General features: G+C 41.4%; 1 protein-coding gene across 1 annotated transcript in view; it reads right to left on the reverse strand.

The window, feature by feature from the left end:
* nwd2 (NACHT and WD repeat domain containing 2) overlaps nt 1–19,992 on the reverse strand; it is a 43,419-nt gene extending 23,427 nt beyond the window's left edge. The window contains exons 1-3 of the mRNA XM_022760793.1: nt 19,946–19,992; nt 18,744–18,915; nt 9,658–9,746 (exon numbers count right to left, since the gene is read on the reverse strand). Of these exons, the coding sequence (XP_022616514.1) occupies nt 9,658–9,746; nt 18,744–18,915; nt 19,946–19,960 (276 nt within the window). The 5' untranslated portion in view covers nt 19,961–19,992. The remainder of the gene's footprint in view (nt 1–9,657; nt 9,747–18,743; nt 18,916–19,945) is intronic.
* Between the last annotated feature and the right edge of the window lie 1,632 nt (nt 19,993–21,624).

The following is a 21,624-nucleotide window of genomic DNA, read 5'->3' on the forward strand; positions in this document are numbered from 1 at the left end:
TTTCAACACACACACCTGCTCTGTGTGACTGAAAAGCACTACACCACTCTCACCACTAGACACCAGCTAAAAGGACTGACTGAACACACACACACACACACAGACACAGACACAGACACACACATACAACCGCGACAGAGGAGGTCTCCCTCAACACATTCATCACAAGTTTTGGCAGCTCAGACAATTCAGACTGTAAACACGCCACAGGGGGAATCTCCCACCGGACAGAGAGAGGTGAGGAAACGCCTGTAAATGTGTGTGTGGCCCACGCCACGCTGCTGCTGGCTCAGGCTTGCCTAAGAGGAAAACAAGCCCTCCCACAGGCAGCTTCCTGGGTCTCAGATAGCTTTTAGACTACTGGTTGGGGCCTAACATGCAGCTTTAAAAGATACATTATGCCTCATGGCCTTTGCTGCTTGGAGTCTCAGGTTTCAGCCCCCAAAATGCATAATGTGCGTGATCTTATGATTCTTCTTCTTTTCTTCTTCTTCTTCTTCTTCTTCTCTCTTGCAGCTATTCTGCTGGTTTGTCTCCCTGATGGCAGAGGCGATGAGTAAAGAGTAGAGGGTTTTGCAGGGGGTGATGAGGTGAAGCCAAAGTGATTCAGCAGTGAGGGCTGCTGTCTTCCTTCATGCTCTGCTGCTCACCAGACTAGCTAGCTCAAATGAGTTTAGCCTGGCACAATGACTGACACATCTGCAGTGTGGCAGAGAACAGCAGTGACTGGCAGCCCTGTGCAACTGGACGGCACTGAAATTGAAAGTGTGGTACTTTACTTTGACAGTCTGGGAGATATCTGCCTCTCCCATTATTGGTGGGAGCAGGAGGAGGGCTGGAGCTACACCTCAGCTCATCTGCTTGATTGTCACTGTGCACCTGCGAGCAGCTGTATTACTGTGGATGGAGACAGCTGTCAGCTAGCTCCAGATTTCTTGCACAGCCTCGGGCTGCAATTAACAAATATTTTCACTAACAATCAGTCCAGTTGTTTCCAACCTGTCTGTCTTGTAACACCTAATATGTAGTTGTGACTCCATGTCACACAGTGTATGTCTATTTGTAGTGACCACTTCAACCAAAGGGTGTAATATCACCTTTCCAGTAAAGGTAGTCCACAAAAAACATGCAGACACTAGAAAAAAGTTGTGTAGCAGGCAAATATAATTTCTTTGTTTTCCTGTCCTGTGGATCATATCACCGCCATTCAGGTTTGTGTTGGAAGCTGGAGGGAACCACTTCATTCATCTATTTTCTATGATTAACTGTATAGTTGATTAATTGTCTTCAATTTTCAACAGTCCTCAGCCAAAATATATTGCATTTATTATCACGTAAGACAAGGACAAGCAGGAAATCCTCATTTGGAAATTGGCTTGAAAATTACTTAAATGATTAATTGATTTTCAAAATATATTTTCTTTTGCTTGACTCATCCATTAAATAACTAGCTGTTTTAGCTCTAGATTATATTAAACGGTAGCAAATTAATTGCAAATTCTCACCTTTGAGACACCACTGTAGAGAATATTTGGCATTTTTGCTTGATATACTGATTATCACAATTGTTGGAGATGGAATTTTTTTGGCACTGCTACCAACATAGATATAAACGTGTGAATGTGTGATAAGAAAATTACACATGGGCTGACTAGGTATATTAGGATAAAGTATAGTTACGTGGATGTACATGTTGTCAGTCACCAAAGGCTTTTACTTTGGAAAGAATCTCTCCCACTCACTAGTGCGCACATGATAAGCATCCCTCATGTCGGCCTGTTGTGGAAAACTCATTGCTTAGCCCATCAGTCACTGTGTATCAGTGTCACTAATCTACTTCCAACTTCCAACGCACATGTGTGGGAGACTGCAATCGGCCTTGTGTTGACAAGGACCGGAGGGAGGGGGAATGAAGTGAGATGAGCGCCCCCGATTACGATGGGTTTCTACTGGGTTTCAGCAGGTGATTGGGAGGATGCACGGTAATTAAAAGATAAATGAAGACATTAGTCATATCCATGCGCTGCGTGCATGTGTGTGGGGAGGATGGACTGATTAAATTTGCCCTGTCACCTGCCGCGCTTCACTGGAGTATGGAGGGATGAGGGAGAAAAGGGAAGAAAAGACAGTCGAGGAATGTTTATCCAAAATAGGCAAGGACACATAACTGAGGTCAAGAGGGAAAGTGCTTGGACGGGGGATTAGTTAAGGAGGCACAGTCAGAAAAAAAAAGATTCCTGTGGGACCGGATCTGGCTGGAAATGTTTCACAGCTTCCTTGTGTCTTTTTCTTTCAGCCAACTTTGTCTTTGCTCTTCCACTCTCTGATTACTCGCCCCACCACCCCACCACCACTCTTCCCCTAAACTATGGTGGTGAGGATGCCGTTACTTACATAAGAGCCGAAGCAGCTTCTGCTAAGCTGCTTTCTAATGCCCTTGGAAGGCGTTTGCCGATGGCAGGTCAAGTGCAGGAGAAGCCTTTTTTATTTATTGAATGTTAGACTATTAGACTTTGGGATTATGCCCAAGATGCCCAGGAAGAAAGGGCATGAAATCAGGCGGGAAAAAGGCGGAAAAACCCCACCAACAGAAAGACTCTCAGGCAAAAGACAACAGTAAAAATAGATACAGAGCCAACATAAATATGTCTTAAGCTCCCCACCGCAGGCAATTTTATTAAGAACATGTAGTAAATCTCTAAGAATATTTGATGAATACAGCTTTCTTAGTGCTTGAGGAAAATGCAGGTTTTAGTAGCAAATCCGTCACCAAATATGAAATTTTACCAGTGATATGAAATACAAACTGTTTGAAAAAACAAGCAGAGACAGATCACATGGATGGAGGTTAAGTCGGCTTTACTCTTCAGTTTTAGATCTCTTAATGCTATGTTTTAGTTATTTAAATAGTCTGCCAGCTATGATAGGAGGTCACATTTATACTTCATGAGTCTAATAAAGTTGAATCAGGTTGTCAATAATGAGATCTGAGAGGAAATTTCACATGTCACACCTTGTGTCAAGCTCTGACACACTGACGTTGTAGCTCAACCATAGCAAGTTAAGGTTAAAGAGCCAGTCAAAGACTTGAGGTACTGAGATCACATGATTTATGATGACTATAATGAGGCACCTCTAACAGAGGGAGCAGGCTTTCGGTTAAACTGCTCAGGGAGATACAATTTCGTGGCAGAAGGTTCTTGATAGTAACTCTAAGGCTTGCAGTACGCTGAAAAGAAAGCTTGTGTGTACTCTAGAGCCTGTCGACCACAGCTTTGGGAGAAGCATTCTTAATGTGAGTTGAGGTTTGTTTGTTCAGTGGCATCCACGCCAGATGGAGGTGCTTGAGAGTTAAATGGGAGCGGGCACAACTTGGAAGCTTCTCAACCCAAGACATAAACTCGCAGGGAAAAACTAATCACAGCACAGTAGAATGACGCAGGTGTTGCTGGCCAGCCTGTGCACACTGCAGTAATTGAGAAAAGTTCGGCTTCTTTTCAGTTGAAAACTTAACTTTCAAACTGCTTCTGCAGTAAAACCCCTCTTAAAGGAGGCTTAACGAACAAACCTGAACTATAATAATGGACAGAAATAATTGAAATTCAACTGTTTGCATTCTTTCTACGGCTAATATTGCCTGTGGGACATCGGAATATTTGCCAGACTTGATAAAAATGTCTTAAAATTCATGAGAGCCAGTGTATACTGGGAGTGGAGTCAAAGTATCAACACAGCTTCTTCTATATATTCTCATCTCTCAGCTGCCCTATAGCTCAATCAATCTGGACATTTCTACACTCATCAAAACCCGTTGTTGTTAAAATACAATACATTCATTTTCAAATCAATGAAAGTGTTTTAGAAACTGAATATCTTGGGGCATACAGGCTGTTTTGCATTTTAACCGAATACAAGCCTCAAACCTTAGGCTCTACAAGTTTACTCTAATGGTGTAAACAAACTGCTGCTCAAGGGAACCTGTTGCTCTGAGTCCATTTATTTCTCTAATCAGAGAAACGTGACCTGCAGTATATCACTTGGGTAACTTCACTCTTCTTCAACCGGTGGGTTAACTGCAGACCACTACTGTGCAGCTAAGTGTCTCTTAGTCAGTCCGGCTACCCAGTAAACGAAGGCTGACCGGAGCTAAGGCTGCTTTAGGGGTAGGAGAGAAAGTGTAGGTGTTAGTAGAGGGTACTAAGAAGTTTAATTACTTTCAAAGATCAATGAGATCACTTATATTTAGATTTTTATTAAAAAAAAACCAACTTAAACAGAATTCAGAATCAGGTCTCTGTCAGTTTCACAGTTTGGATTTAAAAAACACTTGATTTTATCCAACCAATTTAAACCATCTGTCCGTCACATTTAGGAGAAATATGTTCATATTTTCTGAGATATCCTGCTGACAACAGATAAACTGACGGGGCTGAAAATATAACCTTCATGGAGACAGTAATAAGACATCCTCTCTACAGAAGAGTTCTCCCAAGGGTTGTAAAAATACAGCATAACTGAAGCCTTAGATGTATTTACTATTCGATTTTTGATTATCTTTGCTGATTGTCAGAATCATTCCCTAGGAGGCAGTTGGCATATTGATGTATTTCTGTAGAGACTGAATAGAGGAAAAAGAACATCTCGGAGCAGGACAGTGAATGGAGATGGTGGTCTGCTGCCAAAGAGCGAAAAGAAACAGACTGAGAGAAGAGTGAGAGAGACAAAAACAAGAAATATGGCAGCCAGGTAAACAGATGGAAGACTGATGAATAAACAGGGTTCATGCCATACTTCATGCTTTGAAGTGTTTCTCTTTTTCAAGTTTTCTGCATCTGAACTTTCAGTCTGTAGAAAGTGCAAAAACGTATGGTCACGCTTGAGATTGTCTATCACAAAATGGAGAGAACCTTTTTGTCAATAAAAGCTATTTAAGAGCTTGTGAAAAGACCTAAAAAATAAATTATTAGCTTTTAAATTTTTAAGTGGGTGACATATTCGAAGAGCACTGCGTCTTTTCTGACAAAGCCAATGTGACAGCCATACTCTCTCTCCTTTAAGTGCAAGCATAATAGACTTTATGAAAAGGCTTTTTTTTAATAGTCGTGAAATGTCGTCTCACCCCTCATCTTGTCTTCTATCTTGCTGCTTGTGTTGTGAGTTGTAAAAGACGCCTGAGTGACAGCCGTTGAATAGATTTGCACAGCTGTGGCCAGGAAACTTTTATTATAATTGTACTGTCGGAGTGTGTTTGTGTGTGTGTGTGCGTGCGTGTGTGTGTGTGTGTGTGTGTGTGTGTGTGATGGGCAGTGAGTTTGTCAACCATAGCGAGGTTTGACCACATTATTAACTGCTTCCAGCAGCCCTGGTAGTCAGTTTCACTCCTGCATGTGGGGGAAGTGATAGTACTGTAACAAGATGAATTATGTCTTAGAATTGCAAGATGGGTCAAGATAGTGGGAACTGGGATTTTAGAGTTGTACTGGATGACAAATGTACATTCCCACAATAAAAACTGTTAATACTAATAAATAATAAATCCCTGTTGCAGTATTGCTGTGGCATCTCTCTCATAATCCCCTGCAATAACGCTGTGGTGTTTGTAAAGAATTTTAATTCATAGCTGCTTTTGTGCAGCTGTGGCTGTAAATATGTCCAGGAAATCCTGTGGCACCAGCTGCTACATGTAGAAACTTTAGTTTTCACCTCTAACATTTAGTCTGCCATTGTTGATATGAATAGGATGGACAAAAAATATTAGAAACATCACTCTCAGTATAATGTGATTCATCAGCACCAAACTCCAACTTCCAAAGTAACCATGAAATGGAATCAACATGTCAACTGGACTTTTTTTTTAGTTAATTAGTTTTAACTAATTTCAAATAAACAAATTTAGTCCAGATTTAATAGATACTTAAATGCCTTTTAAGCTGCAAATGATCAAACCAGTTCACTGGGATGTTATCAGGTGCTGCAACAATAAAAACACATGCGCCTTCAAAAAATAGTTTCCTGTTTCCTGGCTGCCAAAAAAGAGAATAGATAACTTTATTAAATAACTTTATTATTCCCCACAAGGGAAACTAGATTGGCCGCCAGTGCACAGTGACAAATAACAAAAGAGACATAAGTCGTACAGGTCACAACAGAAAACATATGAAAGACAAACTGCAACAACAACAGCAGTAATACTAGCAGACAAACTAAACCATATTCCAAGAGGACATCAGTGTTGTTTAAGAGTCTGCCAAGCCACAAAAAAACCCAATTTATTTGATAAGTCTATCCATTAATAAATATGGTAAGTGGTACGTCTGATAATGGACCCAATAACAGACAGGTATTAAATTATGTATTTCATTGGATTATAATGTAAGAAATCAGCGATTTGTTGATTTGTATGTGTTAATAATTTAATTTCATGTGTAAACTGTGAAAAATAAAGAAGGCTCTTCTCAGGAACTGATATGACTTGTGGAAAATTGACCCAAACCTGATGTTCACAGAATAATATTCAAAGACAGAGACCCAAGCCAATACCAATAAACCTGAGAATAGTTACATTTAATCCAAAATGAGGTCGACCTAAACAAACCCAAATAGAGAGAAAACACCAGCACTGTCAGCAGCTTGATGTGCCACCAATTAACAACCAGCCACGCTCCAAAAGAGCAGTAATGCATATTATTTTACGCTGCAAAACACAGTTCACACTCTGTCTCACCTCAAATAAACACAATACTGCCTGGCTTCTCCTGTGATGATTGTAACGCAGCATGTGTCTCACTATCATCTCCATTCAGGTGTTCGGTGTCAATACAATACCACCCTACGTGATCCAGATCCTCAGGCTGGCCCAACAAATAAATCAGATGGCGAATGACTCTGTGTTTGAGTGGCCAAAAATTCAACCACAACCAGCAGGAAAATCCACTGATCAGTGTTTAACCAATAACACCACATGTTTGGAGACTGGTTATTTTATTTCCACTGATTAAGGCAAGCCAAACCTCACACACACCCCCCCACACACACACACACACACCAGCAGTAATCTAGTATGGTTACAGACGTGCTGAAACCTCGCCTGACCCTGATCCTCACTGTATCGCTAGCATCACTCCTCCGTTTCCACTCTTTGTCATTGTGCGTGTCTGTTTTCTGTAAAAGAAAAAAAAGAGAGAGAAAAAAAGAGCGCAAAAAACATGGGAATAGAAATGGTAAAAAGGGATCATGGAGCCTGATCCCCCCCCCCGCTGCTGCTGTGCACTGACTGAATGAGGACGCTGCCCTTGGCCCCTGGGCTGGATTTCCATGCCCTCTTCCTCCCTCTATCCCTCTCTCCATCTCCTGCAATCCCTCTCCATCCCTCTTAAGGGAAGGTTCTGGATGGAAACTGAGTCAAGTGATGAGGGACCGGGGAGAACTGGGTTTCATCAGCTTGGCATATGTGTGTCAGTGTGTGCCAGCGGATGCGTGTGTGAGACAGAGGGTGAATGTGAAAGGGGAGGGGGGATCGCAAATAAATTACAAATCAAAGCAAAAAAAAAAAAGAATGCAACTAGAAAAAGAATCTCCTCACATATGAAAACATTATGATTTCACACGTAAAATGATTGATAACTAAGATGTTAATTCACAAGCACAAATCCCTAGTAAACTGTGGTTTTAGCTAAAGTGACAATCCTCACATGGCGTGGGTGAGGAAGAGGAGTGGGGGATTTGGATAGAGGAGGAGGGACAGAGGAGTAAGTGAGTCATAGTATTAACTCCCAGGCCTTCTGCATAATCATTTCAGCTCACGCTTCGTCACAGCAAGCTGAATCACCAGACAGACACGTGGCCACAGACACCGGAGCCAAAACCTCTCTGCCTGGCTTTTCCTGCATTATCATCACTTCTCTATATCTCACACAGAAATTTGAGAAATGCAGGGATGTTTACTATGTCTTTTTGTTTGGTGGTTTTGACCCTTTGACCTGATTTGAGTGGCACATGTGATATTGGATATATATCTGTGTTAAACCATGCAAAGTTCTTCAACTGGCTGTAGGTGCAAGACATACAGTATAAGAGAGGCTTTAGGTTCATCACTATGAATCATTGGGACATTAAATCTGTGGTGAAACTGTCTTTGGTTGGCATGTTCATTGCTTTGGAGCTTTCCAATAGATGGCAAATGATCAATGGTATTCAGTAACTTGCTAGTCTTATGATAGAGATTTGCAAAGAGAAAACAAGCTTAACAACAAAACAGCGATTGAGGATAAGTGGTTTTTAACTGCAACCGAAAGCTCCAAATTTCTAAGAAGCAGGGATTTATTTGTTTTTGATTTCTCTTAGCAGTCCCAGAGCAAGGTCTGTAGTGTGGTTTTATCTAGTTTACACATGTGTAAACAGATGTGTACAGGTGGCTAAGCTTCAAAAAGAGAGGTGTGGTACAGTAAAATGTATGTAACACCTGTCATTTCCTACTACATGGTCTAAGAATGAAGTGTTTATACGGAACTATGACTGGGGGGTAAATTAGCTCATCTAAAGTAAAAATCTGAATAACACACTGAACATTTAGACATACAACAAATCTCATCACATACGACCCGTCACTCTCCCTTCGAAAGTCATTTCCTCAATTTTTGGCCACCGTTATCAGAAACCTCTGTCCAGGGAAAATAAATTAAATGCCAGTAGAACTTGGTGTGCATATTTTTACCGTATGTGAGCTGTGCCTGCCTTGAGATGGACAGTCAGGTTTTACTGATCCTGATTCGGATTTTTAACCTAAAACAAAATACTTTCATGACTTATACCTGTGACTAAATTAACTAAATCTGCTGAAATTCAGTGTGGGTTTTACTTTCAACAAATTGTAATTTTTTTTTTCATATTCAAATAGTATGCCAAGAATTTGAAAACATGATTCTGTCAGAACCAGCTAATCTTCAGAATCACTAAAATATAAACAATGGCCATCTGTGCAAACGACTGGACAATCCTTGTGCATATAGACATGGTATTCTAAAGACTTAAGTCTTGTTATAACATCTTTGAATGGTATGTGCTTGGAGCTGTTTATGATCCAAACATTCTTAGCATGAAATGAGAATTAGCTGCCGACACCCCGCTGACTACAGCTTACGAAACAATTCAGGGGTTGCAAGTCCCCGCGTTGCAAACAAAACTCCTCAAATCCCTCCAGCAACAATCTATGGCAGAAATCTCCGTCAGACTCGAGGGCTCTCTTGGATTTGTTAAACAAACAAACCTCTGACAGCAATCTTTCTGTATACACTGATGCTGATTTGCAATGCAAATGATCTTGATCAGTGGACACCACTGGGAGAGTGCGGCAACTCTCCCACAACAACAAAGGGAAAGCCCTTGCATCATGCTGCCTTATCCACAGCTAGATTTGTGCCAGGCCTCACCGATGGAAGCCTTATCTATGCTGGCCTTCTGGCCACTTAAAGGGACAGGGACCTCTGCATGTGGCTCTGGGGACTTCTCCAGGCAATGGAGCCATACGTGAGCCAAGACGTAGGTTTGGAGACACTTAACTGTCAGTTCTGGCAAACTACCGCTCTGGAAGTCACAGGTCTATAGGTAGCTATAGGTAAGTTCAGATGAAAGAAGTAAAAAGGCAAGGGAGCAAGTTACCTGGAATTCAATCCCATAGTTCTCCCTGCAGAAGTCTCGTAGTTTGGGGTAGACGTGCTCTTTCAGTGCGTTCCTCTCTGCTTCTGTGTCTGAAAACAAAAGAGAAAGGCAATGTGATTCTAGTTCTCTGCTAGCATGTACAAAAACACAGACTTTGAGCACTTGTGTATATGAGCAGAAACAATGTAAATTATTTCAAAAGCTCTAATTAGTTGCATGCCTTGTTCAACTAAAGAAGATTAAACAAATAGTTTAATATTTTGGGAAATACACATTACACACACACATTTTCATTACCTATTAATTTGCTGATTAATTTCTTAATTGATTAGTAGTTTTGTGTGTAAAACATCAGTTTTGTATAGTTAAATCTGCTCATATCCATTTCTCAGAGCCAAAGGTGACATCCTCAAATTGCTTGTTTTGTTTGACCAACAGATCAAATGCATTCAGTTTACTGATGTGTGACAAATCCTTATATATGAGCAAATGGAGCGAACACGTTTGTCAGTTTTGCTTAAAAACTAGAATTAATTGATAATAAAAATAGTTGATCAATTGTCCGTTGACTGGCTAATCAAGTAACTGACTAATCGTTTAACCTCTAATATCACTCATGGCAGTATTAAAGGTAGCACCACCCACTCTTCACAGCCATGAAAACATGATTCCCTAGAAGAGCCAGTGCTGACACACTCTGTTGAAGAATGTGGGATTATGCAGCATTACAAAGGCAGTGATCATATTGGACAGTCGGAGTGTCACAGAGTGAGTGCCCACGGCATCTATGTTGTGTCCCACTTTCTTTCCTCCTCACCTCTCTCTTTCACTGTCTTCCAAATGGTTACTGTAATTTATTTGGACAGGTCCAGTCTCTTTCTCCCTCTCTTTTTCTGAAGGGTGTGGATGGATAGTTAAAAACAGAACATGCCCAACAGAGAGCCCCTGTGTGACCAAGTAGCCGACTTACATGCGCGTGCGCAAAGAACACACGTGGTGGACGCCGCACAAACCGCCCCTCAGCTGCAAAATCGTGTCATACGCAGCGTGAGTAGAAGAGCCCACAGATTTGGTCTGACGTATCTTTCTCTCATCTATCTTTAGTAAGGCTTTGGGCCGTGACCGTACATGTATCCGCCCACAGCTACCCGAGCAAAATGTCAAATCAAAGCCGAACGGCTGTAATAGTATGCAAATGAAATAAATGGCAGTTGCTGCATCAGTGGAGCTCTCATCTCACTCCATCGGAGACACATTACTCTAGGATGAATGTAAAATATCTTATGGTGACACAGCTGACATCATAAGTTCAAAAATAGCAGAGAGAATTTAGGTTGAACGTTGTTTCTCTGTTTGGGAAGTGTTAAATGGTAGAAAACAAGTGCAATTCAAATCTGTATCTCGCTGAACTGTGTCTCGATGTGACCTGACAGACTAAACTGTGTTGTTGTTTGTATTGTGCTGATAACGGCAAGACGCTTCTTCCTCTCTCGCTCTCTTTCTCTCTCTTTTTTTTTTTGTGGGATGATGATGAGTTGTGGCAGCCTGACGTATGTGTGTGTCCGTTGTGTGCACACCCACACAACGGAACAAAGACTAGATGCTACATTCGCCCTCCTTCCTCGCTGTGTGTCCCTCCCTCTAATTTTCCAATCTGTTTATTTCAATAGTGCCGACCAATCTATCTTTTCTTTTAGATATGTCCCGTCAGCTCTCTCTACTTTTTTTTTCTTTCTCACTTAATTTTCTTTTCTCTCTTCCTCCCTTGCCCTTTCGGGAACTCATTGGCGGCGAGTTGAAAAGAGACATACAGCCAAATGTTCCTGGTTCTTTTCCTTCTTATCTGCCAGTCTTTCATGCTTCGTGCTTGGGCTGCAAGTAGTGATTCTTCACATTTTCAATTAGTTTTTTTGTCTATAGAATTTAAAAATACTTTTAAAATGCCCATTGGGAGTTTCCTGGGTCTAAGAGGGCATCTTCAAATTGCTTGTTTTGTGCGAACAATAGGTCAAAGCTCAAAGATATTCAATTTACGCTTATATAAAACAAAGAGAAGCTGGAAAACCCCACATTTGAGAAGCTGCCACCAGTGATTGTTTGGCTTTTTTGCTTGATAAATCCATTTCAGCGCTACTCAGCATCAATAATGTCCATGGTTCCTAAAACACGGCAGAAAGCTAAACCAACGGCATTATAACACCATAAAGTTAGTTATACTGACATTTCCTCAGCTGGTTCTTCATTCCTCCACACAGCGGTCACTCTACAGCTGCACTCTCCGAGTCTCATCAACAAGGCTCTGACAAAGCAATCACTCTGCTCTCATCAAGCTACACCAACTGACACTCCAGAGGCATTTGGTATGCACAACTGCTTAGAGACCTCTGATTAAAAGAGAGAGAGAGAGCGAATTCCACAAGACAAGTGCCTTAGCAAATAGAACAATGCTGTGGCACAGTGGTCATCCACACTGACAAGGATGCAATGAGTGTGTGTGTGTGTGTGTGTGTGTGTGTGTGTGTGTGTCTGTGTGTATCTGAGCTTAAAGGGTTGGTTCAACAGGTTTTGTGATATCCACCTTGAAGATTTGGATTTGGAGGTGAAAGTAGTTTAATTTATGGTGCACACAACAGTGACAAATTTTTTAAGAATTCAGCAACATGTCTTTCCAGAAAGTGTCTCTGTTATTCAGGATAATCAGTGCTTCAGTGCTTCCACTCACCTCCATTGTAATGGAGTGGAGCGGATCTGCATGGCTGAATAGCACCAGAGAAGTGGTCTCAAGCTCAAATTACCTGGAGGCCACTGGCCACAGGGCTGCTTGAACACAGACTAAAACTCCAACGTTTTTCCAACAATAAATTTCAACTACACGAATTCAGAGGCAGAGCAGCTTGTGTTTTCCTCTCTTCTCCCTCATACCGAGCAGAGAGTTCTGGATGTTTGTGTTACTGGACAACAGGAGCTTTCTGCTTGCAGGTGAGATGGGAAGCAGCTGGGTTGAACACAAGAGTCATGATTTATCCAGCATTCTTGAAACTGTCTGCCCTGATTTGAAAAGAGATGTTTTCTTGGTCAGGTGTGTAGTGAATTGTTGGTCACAGCTAATATTTTACACAAGAGTTAGAGTTACAGCAAGTTGTACAGTTAGGTGCAGCTTGATAAATGTTAAAATGTGTTGTGAACTGACCCTTTAAACAAGAGATTTGCATCACATGTGGAGACCAAGGCTCTTGTCATTTTCAGTCTAACAGATATAAAAGAATATTGTGTATGACTGAGATATTGGCTAAAATATATAGAGATGGTCATTTTGGAGGTTGGTCTGGAGCAGATTTGTCTGGAGACTAGAACCAGATAAATCTGAGTGATGATTTTGCTTAACAATTCAATATTTTTTGCAGGAGAAAATCTGACAAATTGTTGTTGTTGTGGAAACCACTGGTTGAGCATGTTTTAATAAGTCAGGGATGTTGTTGGCTTCAGTGGCCATAAACTTAAATTAACAAGGTTAATAATTGTTTCGTCATTTTGGTCATTTATCAAGCAAAAAAGCCAAACACTTTCTAGTCCTAGTGTTCTGTTGTTTTTCTTTGTTTTATATCACCGTAAATTGGAAATCTTTGGGTTTTGGTCAGATAAAAATATATGTATAGACATCACCTTGGACTTTGGGAAACTATATTTCCTGGCATTTTATAGGTGCAAATTCAGCTCACACCCCACAGCAGGTTACGTACTCTTACACTTGTCTTGGTATCTCATCAATCATCACATTTCACAATAAAGCATAAATGTCTTAAAGTCGACAATACAGCAGAACGGACATCAAAAGACCAAAAATGGAAGCCAAACATGTTCTCTTTCTTTCTCAGTGTACAAAGGGGTATACCAAACTCTCTAATGTGCAGATCTGAACCTGCACCGCAATGATGCAAGCACACAGTCAGTGAGCAAATCGATACCGAATGACCTGGAAGATGCTGAAGGCTAATTGTGGCTGTGTAAATCAGCCATCCATAAAGGCCAGATGTGCATTTCCTGAGCACAGGGAGACCCTACAGGTTATCTGAATACCACTGAATCAGGATAAAGGAAATCCACTGGAGGTTATTGTGCCACCACCCAAGCTTGATGTTAAGCCTTGACAACGTACAGTAAAAGACGGAAGTGGATGTAACAGTGATAGCAGAACTTCCCTGCCTCTCTGCCACTAACATAATGTGTTTGATTAAATAACCATCACAGTGGCTGCACGCGGAACCAGCGTTAATCTACCCAACATAAAAATGTACTATAACCAGTTCACTGGGTAACATCTGTGCTAACAGCTGTTACCTTCAAAACCACTAGTGGGGCTTTTAGGGTCTGACATGTTCACATTTACGCCAGGAACACAGTAGACATTTTAACGCCCAATAATAAGCCATGATGACCAATTTTGAAGATCACAGAGACTCTGCTCTGTGGAGAGACGACAGGTAACCATGGACACACAGTGCATGTTATCTTGTGGTTTTCAGGGGTTTAATATTAACAATTTCCCATCGAATGTGATTCGGTAATTTGAGCTGGACAATTTCAGAAGGATTAACTCATATTGTTTGAAGGTGTGATGTAATTCTTTAATAGATGGTGAGTTTCTGAGTGTGTTTGCTTATTTTATAACATAAGTTATGCAGATTTGGAGGATGGTCAGTTTGTGTAGAGAGATTTATTCTATCAATTTTATTTATTTTACATCTATTTTATACTGCCTCACTAGAAATTGAAATTGTATTTTATAATGCTAAATATTACTTATTAATCTTGGACGGTAAATCTTTGCATGCAATATTTTATTTCTGTCTGTTTTTGGTAAGATCTAGAGAAAGGAAGAGAACATGTATCATATTCCAAGGACAATTTAAGTATGTGAGATGTGTTGAATATTTATGATATTTTTGAAGTGAAGTAGCTACTCCTCAGCTTTGGAAAGTTAATCAATACAATTTTTTTTTTTTTTTTACAATTAAATGTGTTCTGAAAATAGACTCTCAAAATTATAGTTGGGAAAGATTTCTCCCCCAAAGTATTCCATAAATTCTGTAAACATGCATAATAGGAAGCTAAAGAAGGTACATATACAGTATATAACACCTGTGATGTAACAAAACTAAATAATACAGTGTTCGGCGAGGGTTGAATCCTTATCACATTACAATAAGATGACATTAAATGTAACCATTAATAGTGAGAGGTTTGTAAAATTACAATATCTTTCAAAAAGACATTGAATGAAACATTCATTGAAAGTTACTGGTAAGATTTTGTTCATTTTCAGTCTCAATTATCAGTATTAAGCCCCCAAACCCTCCAACAGCACAGCTCTCAATGTGCACATAAAATAAAATTCCCATTAGTTATAAACTGCTTTCAGGCCACACTAGTTTTCTCGAGGTTAATCATGTTGGTTACGAGTGAATAATCGCTATGTAATTTTACTCAGGTGTATCTAGCGGGCTGCTTGCTATCATCGCCATCATTCCCTGATGAAATATTTTTACAGAGTGTTCCTTGAAAGGAATTAGACAAGCGTGCTAGGGCAACTGCTGAATTTGTCAGAGAGACGTCCTGGAGGTGTAGGATAGCTCCTCACCGCTCTGGAAAATTCAGAGAGGTCACTAAAAGCTGCTGCCAGACTTTTCAGAGTAAGCTTGCTCTCTCCCTTCAGAACAACAGCGGAGGCACGGAGGAAGACACAAGAGGAGGGTGGGGTGGGGTGGATGAGCTCGCTTCATAAACTCCACATGCCGCAGAACGGGGCCAGGCTCGTCCAAAAATCCGGCACTCACCGGTCCCTATTAAACAAAAGACACCCTTGACACACAGTCTTCCCACCTGTCATCTCTCCCTGTGTCCTCTCTGCCATCCCTCCCACTCTGTCCTTTGTTCTCATTCACCAGACACAATTCAAAACGGTGGATAATTAAGGAAAGGCTGAAAGAGATATTATAAAGAAAAGCAGCCACTGTATCACAAAAATCTGAGCTAAAAACCTCCAACACAAACAGAAAAAGATAAATAGAGTAAATACAAACATTGGGAATAATTGTGGGGTAAATTGTAAGGTAATTAGTGGTCTCCGTGATGACATACCATAGCCTTGCTGATGGTGCATTGAAGGGTTAGACGATTTTATTCATCACATCCCTGAGGCTTCCTGCTTTTATCAACTTTAAACAGCTTAAGTGATTGCTTGCATACAAATAGCTGCCTATAGCACACAACCGATGATGCCGGGGCCCCTGAGGTGACTACAGCAAGGTAATGGAGTTGTCTCTTGATATGCTTATATGGATCTCCATGAACATACACATACATTGAGAGCTGAGACAGTCTGCATAATTTACTAAGCGGTGCTCACAAACACCAAGAATAAATCCTGTTCGGCTTTTCTCTGGTATGGTTGCTGGAGTCTAGTTACTGGCAAGAACTGATAGCAGAGTTTTTAATTGATCGGCTGTGGCCACTCGCACGCACGCACACACACACGCACGCGCGCGCGCGCGCACACACACACACATCCACCTGAGCTAAAAACTTGATTCGTGATTCAAACGTTATTCATTAACATCATGGAAGGAGGATGTAAATCCACTCAAATTAGTAGTTTAGCTTACATTGTGGCAAACACTTGGGAATACCTTTATGCTATAGACTCTATATCACTACATTGTGGAGTTAACTTTCTACTGTAGCATCTGCATGCTGTGCTGACGTCTAAAACCACTCTCACCTACCAAATTCTTCCGAGGAAGACAATGTACTTTTTCCCAATGAAAAGTGAGTGTCATGATCTTTTATGGATGACACAAACAAACACAGCAGAGGTCTATGCAGCCGACTACAGCGGTAGGAGTGCGTCACAGTTGTCTGTGGCTTTGGATTAAGGGCATTAAGGTCAGTATATTCAGCAGACCAACATTATAACCAAGGAGCACATAAAACTCTCAGTGCTGTAGATCAAAGTAGAGAGGTCCCCCAGTCACACAGACACAATAAAAAGTGCTGTTATTCAGTTATGATGGCCTGATTATCACAGGAGATTATATTTTTCACCGGGATAGTGTCTGGTATTACAAATAGTGAATTTACGCTGTTAAGTGCAACATACATTTTATTACCTGTTATCGAGATTTGTCAAAGCAAGAATGATCCTGCTTGGCCTTCATCGACTCTTTCACGTTGATGCTGCTACGTTCATTGCTTACACATTTATATTTTGGGAGGAATGGAAGGATGAATTCCCTGCTGTGTCTCCTCAGCATGTTGCGGAAGGGTTAGAGAGTTACTACTTCAATTTCAAGGCCACAGCTTTCCAGTCACGAACCCAAACAGACTACCTCCACTACTTCACTATATGTAGTGTATGATTCCAATGAAAGGATTTGCTTTAAAATGTTGGGGGAAATGCCAAAAGGGTGACGCTGAAGCAAGATGAAGTCTCTTATTGTGACTGGGTACCGTCAAAATGTGGATTTTATTCATTGGTGTCATGTTATTGATTTCCCGTCTAATTTGACCACATTATGCTGTACATGTACAGTTAAATAAGTGCATGGATAGCCCCCTCTAGTGAACATGGAGAAACAGGCTCTGCAGCAGGACTGAGGGCAGACCTGGGTCACAGTTATGAATAACTGTTTTGTTATACTTGCATGTGGTACCAGCAGTTTGAGTTTGCCACACAGGAAAGAAAGTTTGTAAGCATAGGAAAAGTATCTGCGATTAGTATGAATCTGTTCTGTTACTGACAATGTAGCTGTGACTGGAATACTGTAATGGAGCGAACTCTTCAAGATCTAAACAAATGCAAAGAATTCCTAGTTGCAATTTAATCTAGGTGTACTTCAGTGTGTTTCTGAGCTACTGTCTGAAGTAAGACAGAGTGTACCTCTACGGCTTCATTACTAGGATATCGGCACCTCGCTTCACTGGAAGCAGCAGTTCATAATTAGCTCTCTTCACAGCTCAGGATGAAATGTGTGCCTTTCCATTTGTGCAGATGGAGTGAAAAGAACTACTTGGAATAGCCCCCCTCATGGTTTTTCCATCCATGTGTGTACATCGGGGGTTAAATTCGCGCTGTGTCGGGATGGTATGAATGAGTCAGCTACAGGTGGCTAGACAATGCCAGGCTTTTCACCGTCTACTGCAGGCTATAACAGTGCAATAATCTGAGGTCAATTCATTCATTTTTTGGGTCCATAGCAATTTGCTCAGTGAGGGCAAGGAAATGACAGTGATGTATCGACAAAAGCAACCTTCCTTTTTAATCCTGGCATGCCCTCCTTCTCTCTCTCTCTCTCTATCTCTCTCATAGCCTACTCTACTTCACTTGCCTTGTTTACTCCAGTTTTACTGAGCCTATTTTTACCCCTTTGCCCAGAGGGCATATTCAAATACAGAGCTGCAACTGGGTGTCTCCCTCACGACCTAACTGTCTTGCACTCTACTCACACCGTGCACTCTGTGCTTAAGGCAATCTGTTGTTTCATTGTGTTACTGGAATAAATCATGCACCAATTTGTTTTTTGTCAAGTTGTCATATGGCCTAATGTAACCTAATTTAAGTTATTTTCCAGTAGTTCCATTAGGTTAAGTGGGTCTTTAAATGTCACAGCTCAGTGCGGGGTGAATAGACTACACCTTACTTTGATAGTCTTGACTTTTCTTTCAAAGAAAAGATCACAAGCTTGGGCAGTGGCTTTACTTAGATTCCAAATGCGTTAACCTTGTACTGTACTCCAAATGCTTGTGCCAAATAATTTGACTGCACTTGTGTATAAACGCTGCAAATTTTCATTGTGATTGCTTCTCAAGAATTGTCCACAGGAGCTAGAGCTTATGAACCATGCTACATCAATTTCTACTGCAGATAAATTATCTGAAACACTGCAGGAGTTTAAGAAGTCTGAAATATTTGTAAAATGAGTCAAAACAATAAGCCTGTGTCTTGTGTCATTATGAGGGCCCTCAGGCTTCAGAAGAGTGTGTAGGATGGGGAGAAGGAGAGACGGGGCTGTCACGCTGCTGACTCTTACCGTCGGGGTTGGCACAGATGAAGACCCGGACGCTACGGCCGGTGGGGACGTGGTGCGGTGGCAGGGCGTTGATGTTGCCGCTGATGGCCGCTCTGCGCAGCGCCGACTCCCGCGGGCAGGGCTGCCTGCTCCCCACTCCCGACGGCCACATGGGGGGCGACTTCCAGCGTGGCTGTTAGACACGCGCGCGCACACACACACACACACACGCACACAGCACACAGCACACAGAAGGGGCATGTTAGTGCGGCCAGGGGCGCACATTCAGACACATGGACAGACGTGCATGTTTGCGCGCAGATTCCCCTAATCCATCCACACACACATGGGGCGTTAATCATGGCAAAGGCATGGAGCTGCATCTAATAGGTTTTTAATTTGCTATTAACTTTGGGCACATTTAAAGGCGCTGACTGGGAGACGCAACGGTGCTGAGGACTTGCAGGACACATTTCAATACTTGATCCAAAATGCTCCACCAGTCATTTTATAATATTGAGATGTCTGTTTTATCATTTCTCATATATAATGCTACGGAATACATAAGATATAAAATTGCATATTTACTCCAGGATTTAAGTATTACAATAGGCTACCTTGCCATAGTCTGAACGCCCATGCTACACACACATACACACACTGGTCAAGTTAGGATGGATCTGCCAAATCTTCTCCAAACACAGGAATGAGATTGAATGTGTTTGTTATTTCTTTCATGTGGTAAGAGATATAATAATAGGATATTACGCACAGCCTACTACCGTCATGGTGCATGCGTAATTTGTATACATGTCCTTGGACGCATTCATGAATTTTCATGCCACTGTGGGACAAACAGACAAACAGAACGAGACGATACAAAACTCGAATAGACGAGCAAAGCAAGCATCAGTCGTATTCCCACCCCAGAGACGATGCTTGTAAGGCGAATAACCGCTAAGAATGGTTATTCCGCCAGGAGCAGATGTCAGGTCGCTGGTTTTCCGGAGTTGGTCTATCCTGAAATCTTTGTTTCAAAGACGGAAAACCTCGAAAAAGACAACAAAGAGCGGGTAAAAGTTGGGTAGTCCACTACTGAACACTACATAAAATCCTCTGAACGCACACAACTAAAATCACTGAGGCACAGCATCCACAGAGAGGACTTGACTAATAGTGATGCTGGAGACAGGCACAACAACAGGACACTTCTTGTTGCTCACATTCATTCGCTTCATTTCGTGGCTTCCGAAAATATCCAAGCGTCGAGGACGGTAAAAGGAAGATAAAAACGCCCATCAGAGTTGCTATGGCCGAGAGGCGACACCGGGAGACGGTAAAACGGACGCCGTGTGTCGGAGTGCTCCCCTAGGCATCCTGCTGTCTCTACGAGCCGACCGAGCTCTGAGAGCTGGAGAGTGTGAAGCCACACAAAATAAAAGCGCGACTACCGGTTGACATTTTCAAAATAAAACATCAATTTACCAATATAGGTTGCCACACACTTACTTGTGCCTACAAAATGGCTGGAAGAAAAAAAAAACTAATTATTCTGAAAACATCTCTTTTTAACGACGTACACTGACGCAACTATTAGCTGCGCACTCACCTGATTATCCTACGTTCTCAGGAGTTAGGCTTTTACGTTTAAGTGAAGTATGTAATTCCGGTCGGGCTCTAGCTTTTCATGTCGGACTTGACGGAGGTGACGGAGGAGCTCTCGGGATGCTCTCTCTGTGGTTCTTCTTTCTCCCCGTCTCTCTCCCCTACGGAGGACAGACCGGTGCTCACCCAGTGTCTATTAAAAATTGCAATGGAGCGCGAAGTCAGCAGTGTGGTGTCGTAAATGACGTTACTACTTTTACCGGTCACGACCGAAGTAAAAGTGGGGGTACCGTTACAAATACGTCGATAACGGGCTGCAAACGTCGAATAAAGTTTACTTATCCACATTAAAGTTAATATATCTGAAACGCTTTCACTTTCCAGGGTTTGTCTTCAACAATATTTACAGTCCTTTTCTGGTAACAGTTGTGCGAGCTACCTAAAATAATAGCAGAACGGGAACTTTGAGTTAGCTGTGCATTTTACATTTGCCAACATTGCACCCCAGTTTTCATTCAAAGTGTTAATTTCTTAGATATTGTTACAGCACAAAGGTCCCAAAACTGTTTTTAAACGAGTAACGTGTTAATTTTTTGGGAAACGTTACCTGACTGTCCTTTGCCGCGGATGGGGGAGCAACAGCAGCACTAGCGGCAGCAGCAGTAGCCAGGAGGAGGAGGAGGGGTTTGAATTAATTGCTTTATCGATAAATGTACCTCTGCGCTGCAGCCTGTGGTTATTCGCGCTGGAAGTTTAAGTGCATTGGATTTGTACTAAACGGAATTGATTACTGTGCTGTTCTTGTGAAGGGGAAACGCTGAACCACATATTCAGCCCCCCCTCTCGGTGTCAGTGTTTAGTGAGCACCAGCAAGCATTTCTCCGAATCTGATGAAGAAGAATCAGGCCTATAGATGCATAAGGTCGTAGTATTTCATATCAAGTTTTTAGTATCTAACTGATAGAAAAAGCTTTTTACACCACTCACAGAGATACTTACATTAATTTTTTTTTACATCATCATCTCTCATCTTTTCTCATATCCAGCTGAAACAATTAATACAAACATTTTAGCCCAAATAAATAATGGAATATAGTATCATTGAAGATAGTAGACAGACATTTGCGCTGTTTGCAAGTAGATGGAGACAGTTAATGTTATCCCAAATCAATAAATGTCATCATAAATGACTATTGCAAGAAGCTACAAATTTAGCTGCTATTTCACAATTCATAAATAACAACTAGGCAACCGACTACATCGAAAAGCACAATAATATTCAAATCTAAGTTGTTTA

The sequence above is a fragment of the Seriola dumerili genome, unplaced genomic scaffold (genome assembly GCF_002260705.1).
Source record: "Seriola dumerili isolate Sdu_G_001 unplaced genomic scaffold, Sdu_1.0 BDQW01000362.1, whole genome shotgun sequence".
Lineage (NCBI taxonomy): Eukaryota > Metazoa > Chordata > Actinopteri > Carangiformes > Carangidae > Seriola > Seriola dumerili.